At 37.7% G+C, this 24,292-nt stretch overlaps 2 protein-coding genes across 9 annotated transcripts in view; both read left to right on the top strand.

The window, feature by feature from the left end:
- Window positions 1-3,692: 3,692 nt before the first annotated feature.
- Window positions 3,693-7,693, top strand: LOC311073165 (protein LKAAEAR1-like; the record flags this gene model as incomplete). Its single annotated transcript, XM_084098647.1, has 3 exons — window positions 3,693-3,968; window positions 5,866-5,988; window positions 7,583-7,693. The coding sequence occupies 3 exons, from the start codon at window positions 3,693-3,695 to the stop codon at window positions 7,640-7,642; spliced, it is 459 nt and encodes a 152-aa protein (XP_083954773.1). The 3' UTR covers window positions 7,643-7,693.
- A 2,718-nt stretch (window positions 7,694-10,411) lies between these two features.
- The window catches only part of rgs19 (regulator of G protein signaling 19), a 37,959-nt gene continuing 24,078 nt past the window's right edge, over window positions 10,412-24,292 (top strand). Inside the window, exons 1-3 of one of the 8 annotated variants that reach the window (XM_084098004.1) lie at window positions 10,422-10,584; window positions 18,969-19,005; window positions 22,255-22,365. In XM_084098004.1, the coding sequence (XP_083954130.1) occupies window positions 22,351-22,365 (15 nt within the window). In that variant the 5' untranslated portion in view covers window positions 10,422-10,584; window positions 18,969-19,005; window positions 22,255-22,350. Of the gene's footprint in view, window positions 10,585-18,968; window positions 19,006-19,332; window positions 19,481-22,254; window positions 22,366-24,292 lie in introns of those variants that run through there. The other 7 variants (XM_084098005.1, XM_084098001.1, XM_084098002.1 and 4 more) reach the window with 7 other exon arrangements.

Here is a 24,292-nt window from a genome sequence, read left to right as displayed (position 1 = left end):
TGCAAAAACTCCCATATATCGCAAAAAAGGTTTTACGCTCGCATGAGGTGATTTTTCAGGCAATTCGAAAAATGAATATTTTGCAGAACTGCAATAGAAACAGTTTTTGCACATTTACAGGTCACCTGACGTAGATGGCGCGGTATGTTTCGACAGAAGACGAGACATAGTTCTTCATTAAACTCATAAAAGACAAAAGTATTACAGGAATACTGGATTCTAAACAAAGAAATGCCACAATTTTTTCAAGAACTTGAAGCAGATATGAGGGAGAAACACCTCATGTGCTGCTCCCAAGTATAAGGGGCTTTCCTTGCCATTAATGCTTGGATAACTCGCCTACGTCTACTTCGATTAAAAATAATGGCTAGTGCGCTGACAGGGATATAGGCCTACATAAACCTACCAACATCCATCGCCATGATTTTTTAAATGACGTATCGCGAGAGGAAAAAAATATGTTTTAGTCACGCATAACATTGGTTAATGGAAACGCCGTAGTTTTTTTATCGACATTTAGAGAATATTGCAAAAGTTTTGCAAAAATCTGTAATGGAAACGCAGCTAATAACATGCCAAAACTATTCAGAGAGTTGATTGACTCTTAAATACCATCTGCCATCAATATGTGAGGCAACAACACAGTATCTCACATTTTTTAAATAAAGAAATAATTTGATCATCCTTCTATTGATGACCGTGAACCTCTTCATCAGAACGGTCACCCTCAGATTTTAGGTTCTAATATTTCCAATATATTCTAATATTAAATTCCTTCTTCATCGCTCTCTGACACTGGCCGGTCTGCAAGATGAAGGTGGCGGAGAGAAATATTCCACACCTGAATGTTAAATATCTCCATTGCTTTTAATGTGACAAACGTGCCTAGCTGTGATGGCTAATGGCTGTTAACTAAAGGCTAAAGGTTTTCTTCTGTAAAACGTCAGTATTTGCCATCTCAAATTTTAGTTTGAATTGAAAATATGTCAACACAGGAAAGAAAGCTGTTGATTAAACTATTTCATGGGGGTTTTAATCACTAAGACACACTCAGAAGGGCATAAATAACTGTCCTGTTGCTAAAGAGAAATATATACTAGATCTGGATCTCTCTCTCTCTCTCTCTCTCTCTTACATAAGTTTAGCAGCCTGTATGAAACCCACACACACAACTACACATTTCTACAATACTGAAAGTCAACTTTTCTTTCTTTTCTAGTGTGGTATGGTGTTTCTAAAGATTAATAAAAGCACCCGCAGAGAGACTGTGAATCATCCCCTTCAAGAGCTTCTAGGGCCTTTATGGGCTCAGAGCCAAACAGAGAGAGCTCTTAGAGACTCATTTTTCAAATATGATCTTCTGGAGGTGATGGACAATTTCTCCTCACTGTACAAACTAAGGATGCAATGGTTTCATTGGGTTGTTAAACAAATATTCTGGGTTCAGAACTAGTTAAGTTCAATTGACAGCATTTATGACACGTTGTTAATTTCACTCCTTTTCTTTAAAACCGACAAGTAAATGGAGACATTTGTAAAAAAAAAAAAAAAAAAAAACTTTTGATATTTATATGGCTACAAACAGGAATTTATCTTTGATAAAATTGTATTAAAACAACGCTCAAAAAATAATAAACTTAATATGATGCATAGGCTATTTGTTAGTCATAAATGAAACAAGTAAGAATGACATTTATGTAACAGAATGTGTTTTAAATACACAATAAGCAGGTTTATTTATCATCAATAAATCCAATTTATTATATGTAAACCAATCTCATACATTTAACTAAATGAAGATCGCTTGTTCCACAGACTGCCTCACTTGAACCATGTTCATATTTGTAATGCTCATTGTTTTCACAATTAACAGATTTATGCTCATTCCAATGAGTTTTAAAAATTTAAATAAAATCAAATAGTTGCAGATATTTAATAAACTATTCAATGATCCGTTTCTTTTAAGGTTTTGCTAGTATTTTCATGGAAACAAGTTATGATTTCACTTTCAATTTTTTCCACATTATATAGTTCATAGATCACAGCAGGAGTTGAGTGTGCTACTGTGGGATCCATAGTGATGGAGAACATTGAACTTTGCACAGCACTCTGAGATCAATGTTAATTACATGGTGACATGTGCAGCCAGTCCAATTTCCCCCCAGCAGCGCCAACAGTGCATCAGTTATAGCCCAGCAAAGATGAGAGAAAAAAAAAACCTTGCAGGTTTGTGTACAGAAGTTCATTTTCAGGAAGTGCGTGCATGTTTGAATTCCTGTCCTTGTTTGTTTACTCATTGCAGAACAGGATGCGAACAGGCAGCATGTATCTCATCTCTCATCTGCTCAGCACCTGTCTTGTGGAGGAGCTGGGACTCAGTAATCAATAATCGCCCACTCCTCCCTTTACACAGAAACATAGCCTATTAAGCAGCCAAGTATCTTACACACATGCACATTTTGTAATGCTTTATTGCAGTTATTGTTCACTTCATCTGTTTCAGAACTCTGTTTACCTCAAAATATGCCATAGGTTCACTTAAAAATGTATTGCTTTGATACTGTGGTATCAAATGACAATACCATGGGAGTAGACAACACAATTAGCATTTTCATAGTCCTACAATGTAGACCTCTGGGTGTAGCCTATCCTACTCCATTCTTCGAAGAATACCATGATCATATTACCATAACATGTTCAAAAACATTCTAGTGGTGTGTTACAAAAAATAACATGTCAGTATTTCTTTTATGTTATTAATTTATTCACTGACGCATGTTTCAGACTAACTGTAATAGGATATGAAAAGGCTACTGTAATGTCATTTCACAAATTAACAATTTCTTGGTATAGCCTTGCTGCCTGCAGAACTGGTTCATTGCTTTTGTGTACAAGACAAAGATCAAGTCGCCATGACGACTTTAGTAAACAGCGTGTGTTCACTTCTTTTACGGCAGAAGGCAGTTACTCGTTTGAGTTTTGTGAGGTAAAACGTTTTAAATTATAGTCTCTCAAATATGTTGCATGTATAGTTTTATGTTTGATAGCCAGATCCAAGAGGGTTATAGATCTAGAATAATCCGCAGAGGGTTATGTTTTGACTTTGATGTTATAATGACTTTTTATTCATTTATCTCGGTTAATCTAAACATTTGAATTCGTTCAACAAAACGATTCAATCAGATTCCTTCACTGATCATTTCTGCATGTTACATCGTTACGCCAACAGGTGGCGACAAAATCATCTTTTGAGAGTTATGATTGACTATCAAATCAAATCACTCTCTCATTCAACCAACATTCGTTTTTAATAAGTAAATGTTAAAAACGATTCATTGCAGTTTTATTTTACTATATTAAAAAACTATTTTTTTCATAAATATTTTAAGAAATAGTGTTTAAAGTGTGAGTTGAGTTAGTGAACGAGAGCGAAAAATGTACCACTACTGGCAACATGGAAAATAAAAATGCGTAGTGCAATATGGCTATTTGAAAAGTAGGCTATTGGTTTAGGAAATCCTCATAGCATATTAAAAATTTGACTTTCTTCTCTACAATGTACAAATGTATTGTTTTGTATAAAACAAAAAGTAGTCCATTATGTTCTTGTCAACTTGAAAAGCTAATTTAACATTAAAAAAAATTGTTTTAGGCCTATAGCTTATAATTGTGCCCTGTTGTGGAAGTGAAAGATGGCAGGACGGAAATCACGGAACAGTATTTCTGTGAAGATGTGCCCTCAGCAGAGAGCTCGTCACGAAGCCTACAACGAGCCGTCTAAACAAACACAGAGATGGATGGCAGAGGCGAGACAGCGCGTGTGTGCGCATCTAAATCATCAAAAATCCTGTCAGGTCTGCACCTCCACTGCTGCTGCCGAGCGTCAAAATCAACTCACCGCACAATTAAAAGCCGCCGAGGCCAGGAATCGTGTTAGACAACTGAGACTACACTACCAAGATCTGAAGGTAGGGGATTGATTGATTGATTGATTGATTGATTGATTGGTTGAAAAATGCACTGTTTTTTTTTTTTTGGCCTTGGCCTTGGCCACAAAGTGACCACTTAACATAATTTCACTAATCATATTATAATCAGCGCATAGGAAAGTGTGAGACTGTGAACAAGTAGCCTATTAGTCAGGTGAAATCACTCAGTCATTCTGAATTCTATAAAAGGAGAGAAGACAAGCTTTGTTCTTGTGTCAGCAAACCTCCAAAGAAAGATGTGCAGCCATCATCACTCTACACCATAATGGCCTTACATGTAAGGAAATTGCTGCAAAAAATATTATGCCTGAAAGAACCATTTACCGGATCATCAAGAACTTCAAGGAGAGAGGTTCAACTGCAGTGAAGAAGGCTTCAGGATGTCCCAGAGTGTCCAGCAAGCGCCAGGACTGTCTCTTCCAGTCATCGGATCATCCCCGGTGCTGAGCTGCTCAGCATTGGCAGCATGGAGGTGTGAGTACATCTGCACACACAGGGAGTCCAAGACTTTTGGACAACGGCCTGGTGTCTAGAAGGGCAGCAAAGAAGCCACTTCTGTCCAAGAAAAGCATAAGGACTGAATGAGATTCTGAAGGAAGTACAAGGATTGGACAGTAGAAGACTGGTGCAAAGTTATTTTCTTTGTTGAAGCCCTCTTTAGACTATTTGAGAACTTTGAAAAATCGATTGTCTGGAGAAGAAAAGATGAACGCTGCCATGAGTCCTGTGTCGTACCAACAGTGAAGCATCCTGAGACCATCAATGTGGGGTTGCTTTTCATCCAAGGGAGTGGGCTCTCTGCCCAAAACACTGCCATGAATAAAGAATGCTATCAAAACGTCCTGTTAGAACAATTTCTCCCAAAGAACCAGGAGCAATTTGATGATGATCTCTGTATTTTCCAGCATGATGGAGCAGTATGTGACAAAGCAATAGTGATAATGATGTGGCTCGGAGATCATTGAAATGTTCATGGCAGGCAACTCCCCGGATCTCATATGAGAACCTGTGGTTAATCCTCATAAGGCGAGTGAACAAGCAGAAGTCCACAAATTGTGCCGAACACTAATAAGGCAGGAATGGATCACCATCAGTCAAGATTTGGCCCAGAAGCTGACATCCTGCATGCCAGAGCGAATTGCAGAGGTTATGAAGAAGAACGGTCAACACTGTAAATATTGACACTGTCTTATTTTTTTTCCAATAAAGCCTTTAAAACTTCTGAAAACCCATCTGAAAAAAATTATCTACAAATACTGAAGCAGCAAACTGCAATTACTGCAATTGTCAGTGCAATTACTCTTGGCCATGGCTGTACATAGTCATCTGTGATTAATTCATTTATTTTGGCATATTTAGCATGGTCGTATTTTTAACATTTATACCGCTGTGAAGCCACAAGCATATAAAATAAAACTATATTAGGTTACTTACATGACTGGAAACTTCATCTCACTTAAAGTTGCCATGAAATGAAACGTCACCTATTTTCTTAATGCATGTTATTGATCTTACTGTACACGATTCGTGCATGCATGTTTTTTTTTTTTTTTTTTTTACGTTGCTCATAATTTTGAATCAAAATGTAATCTGGTGAAAAGACAGACAGACATATGCAGGACTTCTCCAAACATTTAGTCCACTTAAACACACCCCTGCAAGCTGAAAAAAATAAATAAAAAAATGGTGTTAGCTTGAAACCATTTCCACTCCGAAATTGCTAGTAAATTTCCTTTAATCAAAAAGCATTACGCGAACCTCTGGATTTACACAAGTAAAATAATCTTACCCAGTTCTTTAGAAGGATTCTCAATAGAGTATTTGCCTCCTTGACGCTTGCCTAAAAGTCTAATCTCTCTCCTTTGCAAATTTCCAGGAGCAGGAAATTAACTTAATGATTTCATGCCAGTCTAACGCGCAGAGGGCTGTACGCCTGGAGCATTTACTCACTGTGAGACAGAGCAAGATAACCCACACTGACTGCATGGACCAATTACAGGTGGATATTTTTACTTAAAACTTAGCAAATCTCATAGATTCCCAATACTTTTCTTTTGTTATCAGTATAAATGTAGCTCAGGGAAATGTGAGTCAGGTCCCAAAATGTTCTTCAATGCCTGCTCTACAACGGAAGTAAGAGCAGAGGGAGTCTGATCTTTGCTTCATTTCCCCTTTTCCCACTGCTGAAATGACGGAATAACATGAAGCATCCCCCAGCTGACAATTTCTCATTGACCGTCACAGTCCTGATGCTATCTCTTAAATGAGAGAGAGAGAGAGAGAGAGAGAGAGAGAGAGAGAGAGAGAGAGAGAGAGAGAGAGAGAGAGAGAGAGAGAGCTCCAGATCTCCACATATTCTAACAGGTGGAGGGACACATTCCAATTATCTCCCCTCAGCAGACAGATATTGAAGTGACTGCTTGTTTTGTCTCAGCCTTCATTTTACCCTAAAAGGTTCTGCTTATTCTTCTTCGTTTAAAAAAAGAATCATGACAACAGGGGTCCCAATCTGACTGTCCTTTCATGTTATCTTTAGAAGTAAAATGTCAATGCGGTGCCAAGTGTCATCGGTGTAACATCGGCAGGCTTGGTCAAACTGCTGCCATGCGAGACCCTGCATTGATGGAATTAACATTATTGAATCATGACATTCAGAGTGCACAGGGACTCAGACTGAGCTGTTTAAAAAAAAAAAAAGAGCACGCTCAAAGCAAATATGCATGATTTATTGATCTATAGATCGATACATGGTCTTCGTTAGTCGTGGGCTTCTCAAGTAAATATAAAACTTAAAACTGTTCAGTTCAAGAGATTGTATGTGTTTTTTTTTAATGCTATAGGCCTCTGTAAGCGCATAAAGGTTCTTTTTTTTTTTTACTTAAAGGAATAGTTTACCCAAAAAGTTTGTCGTTTGAAAATTATGTCGTCATGCACTCATCCTCATGTTCCACGTTCCAAACCTGACTCTCTGTTTTTTTCTTGCGGAACACAAAAGTAGATATTTTGAAGAATGTCTTTGTGGGTTTTGATGCCCAAACAATGAAAGCAGTGTTGTTTTAGTATTATATAAACTCATTGGCTGCAGGATCAGCAGGGGCCAATCAGCTTGTGCCGTGCAATGATGTGATTGCTTGCAGACTGCATGTAAAGGACCTGCGCCCACTAGAGTTTCATGACTGAACTAGATATTTATTTTTAGTGAGTTGCCAAAGCAACATTTATAAATTTGTTTTTGTTTTCATCTAATTTTTATATTTTATTTTATTGCAATTAACAAAAATGTTTAGTTATAGTTATAGTTAATGACAATGACGCTGAATCAAAGTGGACCTCACTGACTCATTGTACATACAAAACCAGAAACATGCTTCAATATATTTTTGTGTTCTGCAAAATTCTGCAGAAATTTCATTGTTGGATGAACTATCCCTTTAACTTGACTGCTTATGAAATGTTTATGCTAGCGTTCCTCATTTGTAAGTCGCTTTGGATAAAGCGTCTGCTACATAGATGTTCATATAAATAAACTTGAAAGGGCATATTTAAGAACATTCAACATTTCTGTAGCTTATCTGTTTTTATGCTCTATTTAGAGACGAAGAGTTGAAGAGATCCTGGAGGATGAGAAGGGCCTGACCCTCAACCGCAGATAACTGAAGACAAAAAGAAAATATTTCCTGAATGCTCTGAGAATGAAAATGCAGACTATTGGCCTTGCATGCCAAATCTTTATGCATGTGTTTGATTGGACTTTCTTAAAAATCTAGTCAACGAACCTTGTTTTCTGAGCATACATGATATGAACAGTAGGCTAAATGTGTTTCCATCGTCGTTTATGTGCATGTTTTCTTATGGGATAAATAATGTATCTGTCTCAATTGAACGCGTAAGATTTTTATGCACATTTTTAGAATTTATGCGCATCTTTGTGTTTCCATCCAGAGGTATTTTATGCAATGTCCAAAATGTGCATATATGTTGCAAATTTCAAGAAATATATTACCGTACTACCACAGACCAATAAAGCATTTATGTTTAGGGATGTACCTGATTTTAAAATGCCGGCTGATACCAATTATTTACCGAAAATTATTTTAATGTTATGGATGGTAATTGATAAATTATATAATTTATGTAGAAATAAAGTACAAGTGAAATACAACATTTATGATTTATTTTTTATTTTTTATTAGTGCTTTAAATATTAACTTGAAGTGCAGTGTTATTTTGTATTATTTATATACTATTATTGTGTTTATTAATATTTTTTATAGTTTTCATTGTAATTTTAGTTTTAGTAATTGTATTTTTATGTATTTTTTTTTTACATTTACATAAGCTTTAATGTTATTTTTATTTCAGTTTTAGCTTTAGAAATTTTTGTATAGCCTACTTAAACTAATTTCAGTTAGGCATCATTTATAATTTTCCTTTCCATTTTTAAGTTTTTCATCTAATATTTATAGGCTATTGTATTTCAGCTTTATTTCAATTAAAGCAAACAATTTTTAATATTTTTAGTAAATGATAACAACACTGGTTATATGACAGCAAAGGTAATCTAAATGTAAAATATATTGAATGCAAAATTGACTGGTAAACAATATGGTACCGATATAGGAATGTATTTAATTCTGTTCATTTTTAGCAACATTCATTTTGAGCAATAGCCTATATAGACTAGGACTAACTGTTGTATAAAATCCACTGTGCAGCTCTTGCACCTCTGATCTTATTGTATCATATTTCATGGTTTCTGCTATATCTCCAAACTGGGTTTTGGAAACCAAAGGGGGATGCCAAAGTGGAGACTGGATGTTCAGTAATCCCATCTCAGCAGATTATTATCGAGAACAAAAACCAAAAGACAAAATGAAAGTCTCCAGCTCAAGCACAGAGGTTTTCAGGGTGAAAAGAAAAAAGCCCAGACTGACATTACTGGCAAATAAGTGAGAGTAAAGAACAGGGCAGCTTGCAATGTCAGTAGCAATCAAACACAGATTTTGTGTGTGTGTGTGTGAAGTATCTGTAAAGCATCAGGGGGTGAATCTGGCAGCAGGGGGTCGGACTGTGAGCAGATGATGAGTCTGTAAGGTGTGCATGAGTATAGTGTCTGAGTAATAAAACTGCCCTCTAATCACCTTTCAGATTGCTGACGTTAGACAGAAATGGCTAATGACAAAGCAAAGTGCTTTAAGTGTGATGTTATTGAGAATTACACTCATGTCTTCACCCTGAGCGAACATGTTGGTTCTCTGCATCAGAGAGGTAAACAAAGTCAGAATTCAACCTAATTGGCTTAAAGTCATAATGTCAGCTTTGTAATTAGAGGGGAGGGAGGGAGAAAGATTGGTCAATTTCATGTCTCTTAAATTAAAGACGGGGGTGATGAAGATGACAGGAAGCAGATAACACAATTAGCTGAGCTGCTAGAAAGGTGAGGAGAGAAAATAACTCTAACAACATAGACTATCGTTAATTATACCTAAAAGGAATTGCTTTTTAAAGACATTCTTATTGTGCCTAACTAAATGCTCAGCAAAATAGGTGCTTTTAGCAGGGATACGCGTTTAATCACGATAAACCAAACTGCGGACTTCTTAATGGTGTAGGAGGGGGTTCAGCCCTACAACGAGGCAGAGAGCTTTACTGACACCAAGTGGTCGCCGCATAGGTGTCCCCTCGTAACCCTCAGCCATTTCCTATAGGCTCACACTTTAAATGTCGAACAGTGGAGTTTTAGCAAGAGAGAGACAGATGGTTCACAATACTGCACTCTGTTATAAAGCACATCGAATCTGGCAATAAAACGAATCTAGATCAGTCAAAGCAATAAAACTTGCATGTCAAGCCAGTTGAGTTGCATCTATCTGATATTGAATTATTTTTTGTTTGTTTTTTTTTGTTTTTTTTATCTTCAGGAATCTTGCAGAAATGCTGTTGGGGGATTTGTTTTGTTCTTTTAGTGTTTGGCGCCCCCTGCTGGATATTTACAAGGTTTCTGTGAAGACATGATTATAATCTATGAAACAATGATGATTCAATTAATTGAAATTCTATATAATTTAAATCCTCATGTCTGCTTTGTGGTCAATAAACTGTTATATACATGTAATGAAAGGTAGAAGGGTAGAAGTTATGTGAATGTTTGAGTTAATATATATAAGAGAGAATACATGAAAGGGAAATTATTGCATAGGTAGGCTACATAAACGTCTGTTAATGCAAGGCCTAATTATTCTATGACTGAAGTCCCAAACATTTAGTAGCCTATAACCCCCTATTTTGTTACTTGACAATGCAACACAATGTGTATGCTACTATTATTAATATTATGGGCAGATCAACTTGAAAAGTTCCGCTGGAAATGACAATTACTGAGGAAGTCTTTCGTCAATCGACTGAGTAGAACTGTCTAAATCAGCGCATGCGCAATTCATCCTCAGCCTGCCTCCGTAAGGGTGTCGATTCTCAAGCTGGAACATTGGAGGAAAAAAAGATACTGTATTTTACACACAAAACAGGCAAAAACAAACGGATGTGCTTCAGAAAACGAAACGGCTACCGCCCTCCAGATCATTTTAATGCCAAAATTGTAAGTATTGTCATCGTTAGCGTTTTTCAATAGCATAAACGTTGAGTTTGCCAGTGGATGGTGGGTCCTTTTCCGTTTTTTCCCCCCCGAAGAATGAGTCGTCCTCTGTAAACCCCAACCTTCTGTCTCTACATTTGTTTTTTGTACAGTCTTATGGGCAGGAACTTACTTATATGGCTTGGTGTAAACGAAGCTTTCCTAGAAATGGAGCGGTTGAATGTATCCGAGATAGACTATACAGCGCTTATTCGCAGTCGATGAGGGAATGCCGCTTATTTTCGCGTCTCCCGTTTCGCTTCATCAGAATGGGATAGATATCTGGTTGGAATGCTAAACTGAGTTGTCATCTGCTGTAACATGTATTTTGTGAGCCCCATGCAGTAGTCGTGCGCCCGGTGTGTGTGTGTGTGTGTGTCACGGGCATTACGGGTTTGAATTTTCCTCACAAAAACAATATTTGCATAACACATTATGGTTTCACCACAGCCGATGCTTTAAATCTCTATCCGTAAAGCAGTGTGAGCTGATACAATGTTGGTTTGGGGCATTTCAGTTCATCGGAGAGTGAAAGCTAATGCACGGATTATAGCGTTGTATGAAGGGGGATATTTTCAATTCAAACATCTAGGAAGTGGGGGAGGATAAAGCTCAGGTTATCATTTGTCACTGACATATATCTACGTCTGTATTTCTATCAATTAACCGCATGTTTTACGTAACCAATGAGAATAAACCCCGAACGCTTTTTTTTTTTTTTTTTTTTGTGCGTGCTCGCGTATCTTTTTCGTCTCGAAAGATGTTCTTATCTTTTTCCCTTTAGCTGGCTGTATAGTAAAGCGCGTTCGCGATGCACGCGCGAAACCTTCGGGTGAATGAATTCTGTTTGCGCGTTCTCGTCGCGATCGGGGGGCGGGGCCCGCGGTGTCGCGTGGCGGTACAACGCTTTGAACGCGTTCGCGCGTGTCCCTGCAGAAATGGAGGGGAGACACAGAGCTCGCGCAGCTCTGACGTCAGAAAGAGAATTCCCGAGGTTAAGAGATATTTTTGTCCAATCAATGACTGTCTATACGTGACCTTTTGGTTTCCCTGAGGACGTCAAGCCTGGGTTTTTATTTGTTGACCACACCACAGGCATGTCTGTTGCTTGACGAAATTAAATGGGTGAATTCAGGTTGATTTCCAAAACAATCTTTGTTGCATTCATTTCCTGTTATCACTGTAAAGCTGCTTTGAAACAATCTGTATTGTAAAAAGCGCTATATAAATGAAGGTGACTTGACTTGATTTGGGACACATGGTTCCAGTCATCTCAATGGCAAAAAGTGTCCCAATCAACCTGAATTCACCCTAATCATCATAGTGTATGTAGCCTTCTTAGTTTGTGGTGACAACAACACGGTCTAAATTTAGCGAAAAGAATGACATGCTTTGAAACACCAAGTAAGCTTCCACGTGGGCATGCCAGTCGAAGCTCAGCTGCTTTGATATCTTCAGCATCTCTGCTGAACCAGGACTCAGGTTTAGTAAGCTTACTTCATTTGTTCCTTAAAGTCACACTCTTAAGGCGATGATACACAGGGCAACTTTTTGAGCAATGTTGCTGGGCAATCTTGCCGAGCGATTGTTGCTTGGGCACTTTCCCATTGAAAATGGGCAATACATTTCTATCTGGATGATTTAGATCGGTCGTGGGCCCTGTGTCTCATCTGGTTGCCCGTTGACGGCAACATTGCCCAGCAACATTGCTCAAAAAGTTGCCCAGTGTATCATCACCTTTACATTCACAGAGGACATTGTGTTTGCATTGTCTTTATTGTAATGGTGCATTTGGCATTAATTAAACCATATATTACCAGAGAAGAGATAAAGTGTTCATGACCAATCTAGTCAGGGAATAAAGAACCTTGAAAACTAGCTAGCCTAAATCAAATTTAAATCAGCAACCAAGAACTAGAGATTATTGTTAGTGGTGCTTTAAGGACCCCATTCTTTATTGTGCTGATGTATTTCCCATTGAAAAAGCTAGTTTGAGCAAAGTAATTATCTCTCTTTGTCTTTCTCTCTGTCTCTGTCTCTCTCTCTTTAAAATAGTCAATAGACTTTAGTTATGTCACAGCCATGAACCATGATTTGCAATATACTCGGCAGTTGCAGGTGGTATTTGATTGGACAAAAATCTGTAGTGCAGGATGAGTCATTTTGAACTTTTTTTTGTCCGGTTTCCTCTATAGAATTATTATTTCTTCAACAGAGGAGGCCCCTTACCCCTTTAATGTATATAAATGTTTTATTTTTTATTAAATTATCTACATATTGAACAAAGATTTATCTCAATGTAATTTCAGTAAGTTCATTCAATGATGGATTCGATTCAAACTGGTAACCTCTGGGTTCTTAAAGCAGAAAGTATACTTCTTTTTTCTTACGCTATGTCAAAGTCCTTTTAGGCAAGTCGTGCCACTCGGCCGCCATCTTGGCAACGCCTCCGGGCAGCTATTTCGGACAAACAAGACCAGGCTCCTATCTAAATGAATGGGTGGAGAGTCAGAACCGCACTTTCACTGGTCACCGGGACATAAAAACTGCATGTATAGAAACAGCAGTAAAATATGATAAAAATCGCTGAAAAAGTTTGATGACTTTGCCCCAAAATAAGGTTTAAAATGCCTTTTTCCCCACAGGTTATACTTTTACTACGCATGCGCTCTAAATCGTCTCCGCTGTCACAAAACCTCAACTGTGCGCATGCGTCAGTGGAACCAGACGATAGGCTTAAATGTTTCCCGGCTTGACTGTTAAAAGCAGATGATTGGCTTTCCAGCGGGAGGGGCGGGACATGTGCATACAACCGCCATCTTTGCCGTTACGGGTTTTCCTTATATAGTTGTATTGAGGATTGAGGAAGTGGCATGTCTCTTATATAAATTGTCTCTGGCTACGTGCACAGTCGAGCACACACTCGCACAGCCTTGCAAAGTATACTTCATTGACTCGTATGTACACAGGCGTTCGACGCATACACAGTTTTGAGCAATCTCTCGCCACGAGTTGCAACCCATGTAAATATCTTTGTATTCTTTCATGCTGGAGTTGTACAAATGAGGGTACTTTCTAACCTCTTCGCACAATCTCTCGCCTATGTAGGCCTTCATTTTCGCTGTAGCTTGAATGCGTTCCGGTCTGTTCTGTTTATGTAGTTTTTCTTCGACTACCTTGTGAATCGACGCCCCCAGGGCACCTTGTGGATAAACTAAATGATTTTTTATTAACAAAGTTTGGGAGGAGCACGTTCAGATAATTAAACCTAATTAAACACCTGTGGAGCGCATTCAGTTAACAAATCAACAAATTAAGAGGTATATGTATAGAAGACTTACCTCCGTTCGTCGACAGTTTAACAGCATCCCTCCACCACCCAATCTCCTCACTTCTAGTCCTAGCTACTCTTACAACAACCGGGGGGAGTACTCTGGGTTCGGGCAAAAAATTCCGAGCTCGGAGCCCTCCCCCTGAAGAGCACGCCAAATACGCACAATCTTTACTCTGTTTAATTTGACGTAAGTGTGAACTTGTGAATTACTGGGGAAAAAAAAGAAAAACGCACGTGTGACCGGTTACAAAAATATGGCGGTGCGCGTACAATACGCACATACTCTTCTGATGACGGAATTCGCGTCAAGCGCACTGTATGCTAGCTAACCCTTGCGTACGTGTAAAAAGTCAAGTATACTTTAGCCTTAAGTCATTTTTTATGATTCATTAAAGTTGTCCTGAAACAAAAATTCACACTATTTTCTAAATGCATATTATAGATTTCATTGCGAACAATACAAGTTCATTTTTTTCATATATTTTTTTAACATCGTAATGTTTAATTAAAGCGTTATAACTCATCAGTGAAACGACAGACTTCTCTCTGGTGACGGATGCAGAACAACTGATGCATTAAACTAAGTCCCCACCCTACATTTTTTCTTTTCCGATAATCTGTTACACTCGAATGTATGTCACAATACTGAAGAATAGATCTGTCTATAGTCCAGTTCGTGCGACAGTAGGCTGCGGGCGGCAAAATTATTTACGACAGCGGTAATGGACAATTCCGCTTCCAACCTGTAGGGGGACCGAAGAGGAAAAGTTCCTTAGTGTTGCTTTAAATAAAAGAATCTGTTCATAAGTGTCATTTGTTGATGAATCGGACTACTCTGGTCGTGTTTTATGGTTATTGTGTGCAGCCCGAAAAACAACTGAATAGAAAGATGCATTTTCCTGACATATTTCACAGTACATTCAGGGCTGTACAGTGCGACATATAGCCTATGTCTGTGCGATGAATAAATTCACCACTGTAGAACGCATGTGACAGTTTCTGTAAGCAGTTTGTGTGAAGTGAGATTTTGTTGTAGGGGTGTAACAGATCCGTGGACCAGGAACAGAACCGTGATCCGGAACGCATGTGTCAGATTAATTGTAAATTTGAACCATCATAGAGTGAAAGTTGATCATTTGCACGTTTTTTTTCCTTGCCAATTTACACATTCAAGCAATTGTAAACCATTCCAGCGCGAAAGGAGGAGGCGAAAGAGAACTCGGTACTCGCGCGCTGTTATCTTTGCACACAGCCACACACACAGAGATGGGCGTTTCGGATAGCATGCAAAAACCAAACTGATTCCTCTTTTGCACGTTGTTGTGCTTGAACAGACACATACGCCAAAAAATATGTCAAAATGCCCGTATTGGCTATTCATGTAAACACAGGTGGTTATGTCTTAAGTGAACTTAAACAGTTGAGAAAGAAATGTGTAAATGTGTTGGATCCGTGCATTAGCTCTTAAAGTGACAGCAGCCTATAAATACCCGCTGATGTTTATCATTAATGTTAATCCACAAAAGACAGCTTTAACAAAGATTACACTATATTTAATTTATACAGTGAACACTATGTAGTGTTATTTTACATTTAATTACCTAAATACTACTGTTAGACCTTACTTTATTCGTAACTTTGTTATATTATATTTATCTATGCTTGTAATTAGTGTATTTGTTCTTATTTCTTTACTGACTGTTCACTTGTCTTTAATAATGTTTGAACTTTTGCTGAACCGATCCGTGACTTAAAAAAACGTAATATGATCCGAAGCATGAGTTTTGTGATCCGTTGCACTTCCACTCCCTAAAGACAAACTTTTTTTCCCTCTCATGCGCTGCAGATTTCTTGGTGATTTCATTCGTGCATGATATGGCATTATGTAAATATAGGCCTATTCACACAGCAAAGTAGCTACTGCTTAAAAATCGATTGACATATTAGAGTGATGAAACACTATTAAGCACAATAAGCTGCGAAAAAGAATTTAATACTCACAGACACACTGACTCAAGCCTTGTTTTTATTTTCATCTAGCACCGCTGACTTACACCTCAGATGTATTTATAGTTGACACACTCGTCATTTTACTTTCTGAAACGATAGGGGGATGTTTGGAGATAAAAATCCTTTAAACCAACGGAAAGTAGTGGTGAGAAGTAGTTTGGTGGAATAATGTCAGATCAAAAAAAAAATAATTGGTCACATCGCCCACCCCTAAACGAAAGGTTATTGATGTGAATGATAACATAATTAGCATACAGTACATACTGTATAGCATGCATGATGAACTGCACTATTTATGGTTGTTTTCAGAAAAGGTTTCAGCCGTTTTATGCTAGAATTGTGTGGCCTGTGCGACAAAACTTTCAACATCTGTAGCACCAGTGCTATGTTCAAAAAAAGTTAACGTACAGCCCTGTGTTTTACCACATTCAGTTCGAACTGCAGGCATTGAAAGTGATGCAGGAAACACTGCATTAAACATTAATTATTTGTATTAACTTCAAAGTTTATAGACATGGAGTAAAAGCCACTATACTTTTTATGAGATTGTTACGCTGTTCTTTTTCAGGGGGGTAGTGCTTCTGTCACTTTTTTATTTTAAAAGAGTGTGTAAAGTAGACAGGAAGTCATGGTCTGACAAGTTTTTGCATTGTTTTTGCATTTACATATTTTTTGTAAATATGATGAGTTCCGTCAGTATGGTTTGCAGATAAGATATCTGAAACCACATCCTATTGCAAGAAAAAAAAAAAAAAAAAAAAAACTCATTCTGTCTGCTGTATAGGCATTATTGAACAACAGTTACTGAATGAACAAAACCAGAGAAAATAGAAAAGCAATGTGACCAGTCACTGGAGCAGAATCCTGAATAAATGATTCCCTTATTCAGGGCCTTCAGGGTTGTGCAGGGTTCATAAGGGGCTAGTCGTCCTCTCTGAAGCACTAATTCACCCAGAACACCGCTTAGCAAACACAGCTCCTTTTAAAACAAAAAGTGTTTCGCCATTGCAAATTGCAAAGGTGGCATTTTTACATTATGTATAGTAAGCTAAAGTTAAACGTCTAGCTTCTGTGAGTTGTTGTTGCTATAGGGGATTGATTGATTGATTGATTGATTGATTGATTGATTGATTGATTGATTGATTCATTCATTCATTCATTCATTCACTCATTATTTTGCTGGTGGTATTAGGGGGCAGAACATTCTCATCCTTGAGAACATTTGATTGGATGAAAATCTTTGTAGTGCAGTCATGACCTAAACGTTACTTTTTTTTTTACTTTGATTTTGAAATCAAATACGATAAAATGTGTTGCTAAGTGTACTAGATAAACAGACAGTAAACACGTCTTTCTATACTAAATTCAGTGAATGACTCTTCTGATGTGTTGAACTTTGTGAATGACGGGCACGCCGAAGTGTTGTAGGTTCAAATTGCACACTAAAATGGTTGAAAAGGGAAGGATTGGGTTGTTAAACTGTCAGAAAGTTGATAAAGGGACAAATGCTGTCCAGGAAAGTCCAAAAATGTTTTTCATGATACTGCTTGTTTTATGATGAAACACGATGCTGGTATCAATGCTCGGAAAACCCAAGCCCCGACTTGAACGCCTTGCTTGTCAAAATAATTTCGATAGGCATTGTTTTCACATCATATGCTGGAGTAAAACTTGATAAATAGTTTTACAGTCTTTCAGTGAGGAGTTGAATCAGGACCCATCCCTGACAAAGTACTTTTGTTCGTGGTTTTCAAAGATGAGGTCATGGCATCTTTTGACTCTAGCAAATAAAAGATGAATATGCGGCAAAATACAATTGAGTTGTGACAACAAGCATAGGCATATGTATTGTGCTGTATCTAACTATGCATGATTTTGTAGCACTTTACTATTTGCATTTAGAATTGTTTATATCCCTGCTGTCCATAACCCTGACAAATTTTGGGGTCACGACCCAACAGTTGAAAGCCGAAGAATTCAAGTGTAAACAACTTGAGTTCATTGCGCCATTGTTGTTTTGTCAGTTTTCATGTGTTGGTCTGAGGAAAAGTTTGGAGTGCAAGTTCCCAGCATTAGCCTGGTGTCGCTGTAAGAAAAAACTGAGTTTAAGGATGAAGCTTGAGTCATTTCTCTCTCTTTCTTTCTTTCTTTCTTTCTTTCTTTCTTTCTTTCTTTCTTTCTTTCTTTCTTTCTTTCTTTCTTTCTTTCTTTCTTTCTTTCTTTCGCTCTCTCTCTTTCTTTCATCACACTCTACTTTCCTCTTGTCTTCTCTCTTTCACAATCACACTCTTTCACACTCTTCTCTGTCACTTTTCTTATACTTCCTGTTTCTATTTCTCTCTTTACACTAATTTTACATGGCTATGATTATCACATTCTCCATTCCAATTCATCATGTCTCGCAAAATATTTACTCACCCACCTCAAGTCTTTCTAAAACTATATGACTTCATACTGGAAGCTATTTTCCATGCAGCTTTCAAGCTTCAGAAAAAAGGTCAAAAACTCCATAAAAGTGCCATAAAGTGGTTCATACAAATATTTCAAGTGTTCTGAAGTCAAATGATGGCTTTTTTTGAAGGACTTTTGTGAAGGAAATGGACTCAAATTTTAAGTCATTATTCAATGAAAAGCTCACTCCGTTTTTCTTAGCGCATTCATGTGAATTGTAATTCATGAACCAGCCGTTCATTTTAAACAGATAATTTCATTGAATCAGTTGGTTTGGTTTACAAAATAAGTCTAAATGATTAATTTACAAATTGACTCAAGTTAACAGCCTTCTGTGGGGGAGATTATAATCTTAATTATCTCAAATAATGATCATTTTAGTCTGTTCCTCTCACAAATCTTTTATATGTAGACTTAGATTAATATAAACAACTGTTACGAAACTTTAACGGTGCTTTTGTGTTGTTTTTGAAAATGGAAAGCTATTCTATGTAACTGCATTGAAAAGAGCAACCAGCACTGTCTTCAAAATATCTTCTTTTATATTCCACAGAGGAACGAAAGTCATACAGGTTTGGAACAACATGCGGGTGAGTAAATGATGACAGAATATTAATTTTGGGTCAAACAGTTCTTTTAACTCTTTGCTACGGAAAACCAGTTTAGTTTGGTCATTTTTCAAGTGTCCAAATGCCATTTCATGACACATACATCACTGAAATATCACATTTTGTCCGTAGAGAGGCTGGCTAACAGAGTCCACACCCTCCCTCATACTTTTAGCGCTTATGTTTTCGCCTTCCATCTCTGTTTTTTCTTACGCATGTCCTCGCCAATGTCCGCTTTTCTTCCCCAGTCTTCTGTTGAACGTTTCCTCTTTTCATGTGTAGCTCCCCTTCCTCCTCTCTCCTTCACAGAGTTAAAAGGGAAGTAGGAGATTGTGGCCATAGCAGACTCAGCAGTGTCTTTAGTTCCCTGCGTAGTCACAAACCCCTCTTCGGAAAATCTAGTGGAGGTTAGCTGACAGTCCAGAGATATTATCTAACCCCTAAAACCTGGAGCCATGTAAGTATCAGTCGACCTGATCTATAGTTCTATTAAAAGTTCATAGTTTTAATACGCATATTGGTATATTGAGGGCAGTGAGATTACATTTGTCCTTCTTAGAATGGCATTAACAGTAATGTTTGTGGAAGTAGTGGCGTTAATATTAATTAAATATGGTAATACGTATTAATAAAAGCAGAGCGTTTTCATATTTGGTCCTATTTGGGATCGCATGGCAGTTTCTCACTGGGTTATGAACTCATTGACCTTCTTAGCTCACATCTGTGTGCATCTGAGGGTGGCACAGGATCTTGGCAGCTGGCTGAACATCTGGGGCTGATTTTTTTTCATGATTTGTGGGTGATTCTCGGTAGATTTTTATTTAACGTCAGACGACAGGTCATAAGTTATATGTGGTGATTTAGTAAAGTTTGATTTTGGTCAAGACAGAGTTCTCAAAAGGTATTAGACTTGGATTTTTAGAATAATATATTTAATTTCATGTCATTTGTGTGATTTTTCTGTACATTATGGATTAGATTAGTATGCGCCACATTTGATTTAATGTGAATAGGCTGATGTAAATAGTTTAGCCTACAAAACATTGAAAACACATTTTGCCAGAGTTTTTCAAATGAAGTTCAGTGGAAGAGAAACTCCAAGAAACGCTGGTTGTGAAAAACAGACCTGACCTGTGACATTAAGATACAACCTATTGAACAGACTGTACTTCATTCCCAGGGTTCATATTGGCCCTGGAAAACCTGGAAATACCAGAGAAATTCAAAAGTGTAATTTACAGGCATGGAAAAGTCGTGGAAATTAATGAAATCATAAAAAGGTGGTTGAAAGGTCATGGAAATGTCTTTAGTTAACATAATTATGGGAAATAATGGACATTCACTGGTCAGAAGATGCAAGAACACTTGCATCCATTCATGTCAAATTAAGATATATACATAAGCTAAATAACCTGAGACGATGATATTGAACTGTCAGAAGTGGTTGAGGGATGAGGGATGAGGCAAGGACTCAGTCGCAGAGTTTAATGGGCTTTTTAGTAAAAAGAAAACAAACAATCAAAAATTACCCCGTATGGGAAAAACTGTCTAACAGCAAGGCAAGGCTCAATACAACAGCGAAGACATGATCACAATCTGGCACAAGAGAGAGCAAACAGAGAATAAATAGGGAAGGAAATAAGGAGGGTAGAGAGGGAGAGCAGGTGGGGCAAATGAACTGATAATCAGATAACAGTGAGGGTCAAGACATGCTGCCTTCACCTGCTGTCGGAAATGTCTTACTTCCCACTTCTGAAGTCGTGATTACGTCGCGTTCAGGTACTTTGTTGGAAAGAATAGGATGGAGGACATCAGGTTTATTCTTGCCTATTTATTGGGGAAATTTTATTAAAGCCAAAATGTATTGAAGACATTTAATTTTGATCTAAATGTCTATATAAACTATACTAAACTAAAAAAATTGTATAAACATTCACTGGCAGGGCCTGAATTTTGTTTTGGAAAATGGGGTTTGGGGGGAAATTCCCCCCTTAGGTGACTCTTGTGGGCGGAGGGATTTTTTTAGACATGCTTTTTTATTATTATTATTACATTTATCAGCTAAATGTTTGCTTACTCATTGTTTTTTGTTTTTACAATGGGGTAATTTTGTTGCGGAATAGCTTACACATGGCACAAGGAAGCTTGATTTAAAAAAAAAAAAGAAGTCAAGCAGTCAAATTGCAAATAGTAGCACAAATAAATACAATATAATATAAATGACAAGATATACGAGAAGATATAAATGACATAAGCAGTGCTTTAAGTTTTTCAGGTAGGTCTAACAGTAGTGTTCAGGTGCAGAAATGCTAGAGAAATTGATTAAATTAATCCAATGTAAAACAACACTGATTAGTGTTCATTGTGTCAATTAAATACAGACTAATCCTAACAATACAAAAGTCTGGGGTCTGTAAGATGTTTGTAATGCTTTTATTCAGCAAGGATGCATTTAATTAAATGAAAAGTGACAGTAAAACCATTTACAGTACAAATATTTTCTATTCTTCCAAGAATCCTGAAAAATGTATGATGGTTTCCACAGAAATATTAAGCATTACAACTGATTTCAACATTGCTAAAAAAAAAAAATTGTGCAGCAAATCATCATATTAGAATGATTTCTGAAGGATCATGTGACACTGAAGACTTAAGTAATGATGACATATTTTTGTGACATATTCATATAGAAGTTCTAGAAGAAATAAACAGTTCGTTTAATGCTGGTAAAACTGTTTTACTGTATTTTATCAAGAGAGACTTCTCTCAAAAACATTAACAAATCTTGCCGATCCCAGTCTTTTGAACAGTAGTGTAAATGTGGAGGTGGTGGGAATGGACATGGACGAGCAGTTTGAAATGGAATGGAAGGATGGATGTGTCATTTTCTCTGTTAAATCTCATACAATGGTGAATTTGTTTGCAGATGTTTTCATTTTAATCTCTCCCTCAACAATATTATTTAAAAACCTAACGTTTCTGCCACCATATGCTCATTTCAGTAGACAATTAAAATGAACATGCCTGACTAAATTAGCTTAATTCGTAAAACACAAAGCCATAGATTTAATTGTGAGCATTTGCTTGATGTGACTAATATAAAGTCTTTCTCTCTTTTTCTCCCTCACCGTTCTCTCTCTCCCTATTTGTGTGTGTGTCTGTGTCTTACTGTTGCCCTGTTTGTGTGTTCCTGTGCATTCCGGCCTGTGCTATATGTGTTTGCGTGTGAAGGAGAGGTCCGCGGCCTGCGGGGGGATGACATGCATGTGTCCAGGCATTTAACATCATTGAGGATTTTAAGACTAGTAGGCTGCCCTCCGCCAAGCCATGATGGACATTCTGGTAACTGGCCCTTTTCTCTCATTGCTGTTTGTGTTTGGGGTGTTTTTGTGGTGGTTTATTTGCGTATTAATGGAATGAAGAGTGTTCTGATGTGGTTTGTTCATTTTGGTTTCTTCAAGTGATGTCCTGATAGATACTGATGGATATTGTTTGTTGTATCCAGGACCAGGCGGAAATTAATTAGAAACTCCATAATTCACAAAGTTCCCTTTTTGGTGAATTCTGTCACCATTTATTGACAACATTTACCCATATGTCGTTCCGAACCATCTGTGGAACAGAAAAGAAGATATTTTGAGAACATGCAATAGAAGTCAATTATTTTGTGATCTAGAAAATGTGGACTCCGTCTGGTCCTGGTTATACCCATATATCATGATGTAGTGTGTTTTCTTTTCTTCACTGACGATGCTTTTTGTGTTTGATACTTGAGAGAATCATTCTGGTCGTTGCTGGATTTTTTTTTACTTTACAGCATGTGAAGTCTTTCTCGGTCTGCTCTCCTCTCCTTGAGTCTTCTCTTTTCTCCTCACATCTCATCTGTTCTCCTCTCCTTTTTTCCACCTCTTGTCTCCTGTCCTTTCCCTGTTCCACACACACAAACACACCAATTTATAAAACCGCCCATAAACTTTTTTTTTTTTAATGAGCCTAAATTAAGTTAATTATAATTATTATGTCCCACAAATCATTCTTTGACATGTTTATTAAGCCAGTATGTCTTCATCACGATTTGAAGATGTTTGACTACATTTCTGGTATTTTCAGAAAGGTGTCACCCCTCAAAAGCGTGCACACACACACACACACTCACGCTTCCGCCCTGGCTAGTTTCGGTCCACCAAAGCTCACAGAACAGCAGAGATGGATGGAAAACAAGAGATCCAGAGATGTTCATTAAGAGACAAAGACTGCAGGGAAGCTAGGAAGACACCACGAGAGACAGAAAGGAGAAGTCTGAAGAAGAGGGAGGGAGTGATAAGTCACATGATTCATGGCCAGTCCGCCATGGCATCTGGATAAAGTTAGAGGAAAGCAAGATTTAGATCTAAAAACAGACAAGCAGACAGACATTCATTCTATTTGTGTGTGTGTGTGTGTGTGTGTGTGTAAGGGAGTTTTCCTCTCGTCTTTAGTAGCACAGAGCAGTTTACTCATATCTCCAGCAGTTTATTTAGTTGCATGTCTTTCTGCAGAGCACCTCCCAACTCCATAGACTAAAGTTTGGCTCACATATTTGAATATAAAGCAAACATTCTCTCTCTCCCTCCCCCTCTCCTGGGTTAAGTTTCTTGCCCTCAGGAGATCTCCGAGTTTCTCACGCCTGATGCCAGGTTGGGGGTTCTCTGTGCTAGTGCTCTCAAGCCTGTTGGTTTTGATACTCCTTTTAGAAAACAAGCGCTACGTCTTTTGTATAAGGGATGGAGGTGGTGCAGCCTATAGTGGATCTGGGCTGGTTTCCAGAAAGCTCAAGCTTTCAGTCCAACAAGGATTGATTCATGCTGTAGCGATCGTGCATGAACGTTGCAGAAACATGGGCTGTGTTTGCAACAGAATGCATATTGTGCAGTACAGTATCCACCTTATTTTGCAAAACGCAGGAAGTTAGATATTTTCTCGTGATGTGTGAGATATCTGATTCATTAGCCGCTAAAGGTAAACAAGTTGAAGAATATCAAAGTGCAGTAAACGGTAAAACTGTTTGTGCTACAAACCAGTATGTGTTTATAATTCTGATAAAGAAATTAAAATAATATGATAACAGATAACAAATAAGAAATAAATAATTCAATGGAATCTACAATGGAATTTGGTTGGATTTTGAAAAGTGAATTGATGTCACCCAATTGATGGCACCCAACCCCAACAGTTGAGTTGTTTGAGTTGATTTGTTGAGTTGCAGTGTGAGTGTGAGTGTTTCTGCTCA

The sequence above is a fragment of the Abramis brama genome, assembly GCF_963993115.1.
Source record: "Abramis brama genome assembly, chromosome: 22".
In the NCBI taxonomy this organism is placed as follows: domain Eukaryota; kingdom Metazoa; phylum Chordata; class Actinopteri; order Cypriniformes; family Leuciscidae; genus Abramis; species Abramis brama.
The sequence above is the reverse complement of the archived record's forward strand: the minus strand, read 5'-3'. Positions and strand labels throughout refer to the sequence as shown.